The sequence below is a fragment of the Hydra vulgaris genome, chromosome 01 (assembly GCF_038396675.1).
Source record: "Hydra vulgaris chromosome 01, alternate assembly HydraT2T_AEP".
Classification (NCBI taxonomy): Eukaryota; Metazoa; Cnidaria; class Hydrozoa; order Anthoathecata; family Hydridae; genus Hydra; species Hydra vulgaris.
The window spans coordinates 61,297,064-61,303,427 of record NC_088920.1 but is presented as its reverse complement, the minus strand read 5'-3'; the positions used below and the strand labels follow the sequence as shown (position 1 = coordinate 61,303,427).

Here is a 6,364-nt window from a genome sequence, read left to right as displayed (position 1 = left end):
TGTAAGAGAAAACAAAAACTTTAATGACATAAGGTCAAAAGGATAGAGTGAGAGAAAAAATTTTTCGTAGAAAAGTATAAAAAGTCAAAATTAAGGCAAACTTAAATTAAAAAAATATATACATACACTACTACATGCAATATTAAAGCCTGTACTACGCATTTTAAATAACTTTATTATTAAATGGATAAAAAAAACAATACAAAATAACCTTTGCCATGATTAACTCGGCTGTTTAGCATAACTTTGCGTTTGCAGAATATTGTCGAACAAACACATAGTAAATAGATTTCGTTGTCGAACAAACACATAGTAAATAGATTTCATTGTCGAACAAACACATAGTAAATAGATTTCATTGCCGAACAAACACATAGTAAATAGATTTCAATAACAGGTAAAAAGTAAAATATCTGGTTTACAATTCGACTCTTTGTATATGAAACTTTTTTGCCTATAATGCTTTTAAATATTTTACCTATAATGGTTTTGAAAATGTATTCGTTTTTGAATTACACGATTGTTTAGAGAGTTTATTTCTAATGAGAGCCCCCCTCCTCCCCACTTTTTTTCTAAAGGACCTTCTTTTTTTTTATTTTAGAGAAAATTCTTGATTTAAAGGATTTTTTTTAGAAATAGATAATTGTGCCCCTCCACTTCGAAAACCGTGTCGTTAACCATGAGATATCAAAATCAGGTTGTTGTTTTTTATTCAAACAGGAAGTTATTTCTACTGGGTAAGATTAAAATATGATATTATATTTGTAAGTCTATATATATAATATGAATAATCTTTGAGACCTGTCTTTGATTCCTTATACAAAAATCGTCGGAGACAAAACATCACACATGTTTCGTCTCCAACAAATCAACAAAGTTTTTAGCCACATTCGTGAAAATTATTATACTTATTGCAATAAAAGCGCTCTCATATTATTAAATCTAGAGTGGTTAAGTACAGAAGGAAACTAATAGTTTAGTCTCTCTACGTATAAAAGTTAAAAGAATAATGCATATGGCGTCCGTGGGATTTCCTTTTACTTCATCGGGCCTTCCCAATGAAAAAACCAAAAGGAAAGTAACTTATCTTAAACAGGGGGAAAAGGAGTAGGCTGATGTCACCCTTTCTTCTCCACAGGCGAATATCGAATTGTATTTGACAATTTTAAATGAACTCGGCAATTTTTGTCATTTTAAATTCCGCAAATGTAAAAATTTGAGGACCTTACTTTTTGTATCGCTTATGGTACTTTACCCAAGCCATTTCCCTCCCCCATCGCTCATTCTAAAAAAAATTAGCTCTTCTCGCCGTCCGCGAACCCAGATTTGGCCACACAGTTACAAATTCCTGGATTCGTGCCTGATTTGTGAGTTTGAAATAATATTTAGATATCAATCTCTTAGTATTTTACCTTATTGGAGGCTTCTTACATTACATATTTTTAGGGATTGATTTTTTGTTTTTACTAACTTTCAAGCATTCAAGCATTCAAACATGAAAATTTAGATTAAAAAGATCTCCAATATTTGATTGTTATTTTAGTTTCATGGTATGTTTATTTATATAATGTATTTTAATTTGTAGTTGTCGGTGACTACATAAGAAAACGGATTTTTAGCGCAACGTAGCAATATCATCACCAATAATATATTGAGAATAATTATTTCAAATTTCAATAAAATAGCAGTTATTCTTAATGTATCAAAAATATGTAAATTATTTAAAAGGCGCTTTTGCGATTGCTACATCGCGCCAAGTCATTGTACGGCCCTAATTGCCACGTGTTAATTTTTAATATACATTATTTATTTATAATTATATTCTATTTTAATATAGATTGTTAATTTACACAAAAAACGCCATACATATGCTTTCTTGTCATTTATATGTCAAGGAACTCACTTATATGTCAAGGAACAATAATCATGCTAAAGTTTATCAATCAAAATTAATGTAATTAAAAGTAGTTATTAAAAAAACAACTTTTTTTGCGTTTTACCTTTTACCTTCCTGAAAGATTCGTTTACGCAAAAAATTAATTATTTTACTTTTTGAAACTTTCAAGCTCGTTCCAAGTACACTTTAGTCCCGTACCTTTTAAAATGTTTACTCTAAATTATAAGGGCAATTTGGCCAGCAATTTAAATTATCAAAGTTATCTCGTAAAAAGGTTTCTAAAATATCTGTTTTTAACCAGATTTCCCTCATCGATTCGATATTGGAAATGTAAAAACTATTTTTCAATGGAAGAATCCACTCATTGTCGGTACTACAGTCCAAATGTGATAGTTTTCTTTCAAATAACACATCATCTTGATATTTCATTGCATGAATCATAAAATCAACATCTGACCATGTAAATTTAGTTAACCAACCATCTCTAGCAAAATCTTGACTGCGGCGATAAACTATGATTTTTTTAAAATGTCTTTGTTTACCCCATTTTTGTTTTACACACTTTTTAAAATCATCATAAGAAGCAAAAATGTTGCCATTATTATTTTTTAAAAGAATTGTCAGAAGGATACCTTTGCACTGATTCCAATCATTGTCATTCATTGTGTTCTCAGCAAGAGGAAAATACAAAAGTGAGTTATCGACTACGTCTTTAAATTTTTTGTGAGAATCAATAAAGTTACTTAAATATGTTTTTGAAAATTCAGTGTTTTTAACAATGTAATGACCAGCCTGTATTTCGCCTGAATGAAATCGTTCTAAATGAAAAATATCAACTCCTGGTATAATATATTCCTCAAAGCAATGATTAGGGTTAACAACGCCAGTGTCGCCATCAGTATGAGCTACGTAATCATAAGCCATAAGAGTGTTTAATACAAGACAGTGTCTTATAAATAGAAACGGAAGCTGCAAACATGACTCATATAACCTGCTGTTTAAATTTGGATAAAACTTTTTTAATTTTTCATCAAATTTAAATAAGTAATAGGCGTAACACCTCATTTTAGCATAACAGTTCATCGAAACTAAAGCGTTGTTAACAACTGCTTCATAACCATTATTGGTAATTAACGTTACAATCGCTATTTTGCCAAATTTACGATGACAGTATGATTTCTGAAAATAAGAAATATTTTTTGAAAAGGTTTTTAAAGTCGTTGTTGTTGTTGTTGTTGTTGTTGTTGCTGTTACAACTGCTGTTGTTGTTGTTCCTGTTGCTGGGTGATGCTCTTTTTCTTTGAAAAAAAAACTTCCAACAAAAATGTTTAAATTTTTTGAACAAAAGTGTTTAAAAAGTATTATTAAACAAACCATTAAAAATACTCTTTTAAAATTTTTCCAAACGTAATTCATGTTAAATTTTCTTTTTCTCATGCCTCCTAATTAAAGAGTTAAAATAAAATCTTTTTATAACTATTGTATTATTCATATATATATATATATATATATATATATATATATATATATATATATATATATATATATATATATATATATATATATATATATACACACATATATACACATATATATATATATATATATACACACATATATACACATATATATATATATATATATGTGTGTATATATATAATATATATATACACACATATATATATATATATATATATATATATATATATATATATATATATATATATATATATATATATTTTTATTAAAAAAAAAAAAAATGAGTTAAAATCATCCAAACAAGACCTTTAACTAAAAAAGGGTCTCTAGTGACAAACCATAAATTATTTTTTTACTTGTATCTTTTTAATGAGACTAGTGACATCATATTATATTATTTTACTGCGTAAAAACCTAAATACATACTTTAAACCTAAACACATACTTTAGATTGAGATTGAAATCAAATAAAAGTTTTGAGTAACTCTAATATTTTTACACCATAAACCATTTTTACACCATTCTTCATTTTACATCATTGTTAAGTCTTTGTAAATAAGTTGTCACAGTTTAAATCTAATTACGTCTCTGCATTTTTTTAGCCTTATTTGTAAACGTTTCTCTTTTATATGTCATGTGTTTGCTGGTTTACTATTTTAAAAATAAGTTTATTTCATTAAACAGCAACTTCATTTTTTAATTTAATGAACTTATAAAGCTTCTAATATACATCTGATTTAAATACACTTATGACGTTACGTCTAAGATATCGCATCTAAAACATCTATTTTACAGCTTTTTCATGATCTAACTGAGAGTATGAAACGTATTTAAATGTATTTAAAAAAAATTGTAATTGAAAAACACAGCATGTAAATGAGAAATCGTAATTTATAATTAAGAATTCCTAAATAGTAATCAATTATGCACGATCGAAACTTGTAGCTTTTCGTGAAAGTCTTTTTGGCCTTGAGTTTTATGAAATTATTAAAAAACAAATTTAATTTATAATAATAACAACAATAAAAGTAATAATACAAATTCTATATTATATTTATCAATTTTCTGTTTTTAATTCTGCTTTTTTTTAATATTTTAAAAATTTTTTATTGATCCATCAATTTCTAATTCATTTGGTCTTTAATCTGCTGTTTTTGATTTTTACCTTAAGTTTTTTGTTTAATTAGTTATAATGCTTAGAGATTTTTTTTTTTATCTTGTGTTTTTATTCGGCTATTCTGTACTTTATACTAAAATTTTGTTGCTACTGTTATTGTCTTTCTGATATTCTGATACTATTATTATTATACAAAACTGAAACAACTTTTAAAAGATATAGAACTTGTCTATGACACTTTCAAAAAATTGCCTCAGGTATTTAATTATTTATTTAGAATCTGACAGGTTTCAAACGTAAAATAGAAAAGTGAGTTGATCTCATAAGTAGTCCTGTTTGCACACAATTTGTAAGAAACCAATTTTCAAACTTGTGAGAAATCACCACTAATTATATTTTATCAGTGTTGACGAATTCCAGAAATTAAACGCAACATTTTAAAAAATTAGCAGCTCTTGTTGAATATAAGTTTTGTTATTAAATCAAGTAGTTCTGAAAATTTTTCTGTTTTATTACTTTTTATTACATACAAGATGGTTGACAACTTCAAATAAAATGTATTTAAGAACCGTAATCTACAATATATTTAAGAACTGAATACACAACAGAAGAATACAAAACTTGAGCTTTTTTGTCCAAAAGTCATGTCTCAGTTCAATATAAAAATAGTGAATACTTTCAGAATGGATCAAAATGTGTAACCAAAATGTTGAAATTGTAGAAAATCCTGATAATTCGTTGAAAGTAAAAATCCAGCAATTACGAGAAACACACTTTTTTTTTACAACGATGTGTGTTGAACTATACTTACTGCCTCTAGTTTCTCAAGCCAGAAACTAGAGGCGGTAAGTATAGTACTAGAACCCAAAGGTGGTTAAAATAATAGTAAATAACGAGAAATAAAGAGCTATGTTTCTTTAAAATCTGCAATTTTATTCGATCTGAAAAAATGGCACTTGAACAAAAAAAATAAATTATTTTTTGTTTAAAAAGTATTTTTTTTTTTTAATTTTATTATATATATTATAAATTTTTGTTTTTGTTTGGAGATAAAAAATGTTCCCATTACTAATTAACGATTAGTGAGGTGTTTGTTCGTTTACAAAAATATGTCAAAGCATATTACTAAAGTTGCTAACTACTTATTTGTTGTTAATATGCGAATTAAATCGATATTTTATTTTTTTGGTGACCCAAGAAGACCTAAACAATCTTGTTACAGAGCACCGTGAAAGAGCATTTAACTAGGAAGTTTATGTCTCCTTCTTTACCAAAGACACAAAAATGTCCAGAGCTTGCATTGAACATTGGATCTTCTGCTTCATGAGCAAGCGCTTTACAACTGCATCACGGTTGCTCATTTAAGTGTATATATATATATATATATATATATATATATATATATATATATATATATATATATATATATATATATATATATATATATATATATATATATATATATATATACTTAAATATACTTGCTGCATTTAAGGATAATGCGACCGTACATTTAAATCGCTGCAGTTGTATGTCATCTCGCATGTTTTTAACATTTTTTAAGTTGCTAGTTGACATAATTAATACTCTACAGGTTTGATTTGATTTTGTTAAATGAATAAAAAATAATTACCTTCATAGTTGATGTATTAAGAAAATGTTTAGCAAAAGCTACAATCACAGTAAACGTATGGCTAGTTTTGGTGTATTACTTGCAAGTATATTAAAGGGGTTGTTTTATTTAAATTAATACGGAAAAAATAAGAAAGCAAATTGTAACTGAAAAAATGATATTAAATCTTATGTCTAAGCATTTTTTAAATTAAAAAAAAAAGAAAAAGATATAGTTCGGTTTAGTAAGATTTATAAAT

The 6,364-nt window shown here is 26.5% G+C and overlaps 1 protein-coding gene across 2 annotated transcripts; it reads right to left on the bottom strand.

Moving 5' to 3' along the window:
• Nucleotides 1-2,023: 2,023 nt before the first annotated feature.
• On the bottom strand, nucleotides 2,024-3,351 carry LOC136075496 (uncharacterized). Of its 2 annotated transcripts, XM_065788855.1 has the most exons (2): nucleotides 3,272-3,351; nucleotides 2,024-3,076 (listed from the first exon to the last, which is right to left on the bottom strand). In XM_065788855.1, the coding sequence occupies exons 1-2, from the start codon at nucleotides 3,332-3,334 to the stop codon at nucleotides 2,108-2,110; spliced, it is 1,032 nt and encodes a 343-aa protein (XP_065644927.1). In that variant the 5' UTR covers nucleotides 3,335-3,351; the 3' UTR covers nucleotides 2,024-2,107. The 2 variants fall into 2 exon arrangements, with proteins under 2 accessions (XP_065644927.1, XP_065644926.1); XM_065788854.1 differs by having other exon boundaries at nucleotides 2,024-3,345.
• Between the last annotated feature and the right edge of the window lie 3,013 nt (nucleotides 3,352-6,364).

Bases quoted from the DNA above. Each gene is read 5' to 3' on its own strand.
- LOC136075496 (XM_065788854.1), bottom strand. From the start codon at position 3,334: ATGAGAAAAAGAAAATTTAACATGAATTACGTTTGGAAAAATTTTAAA.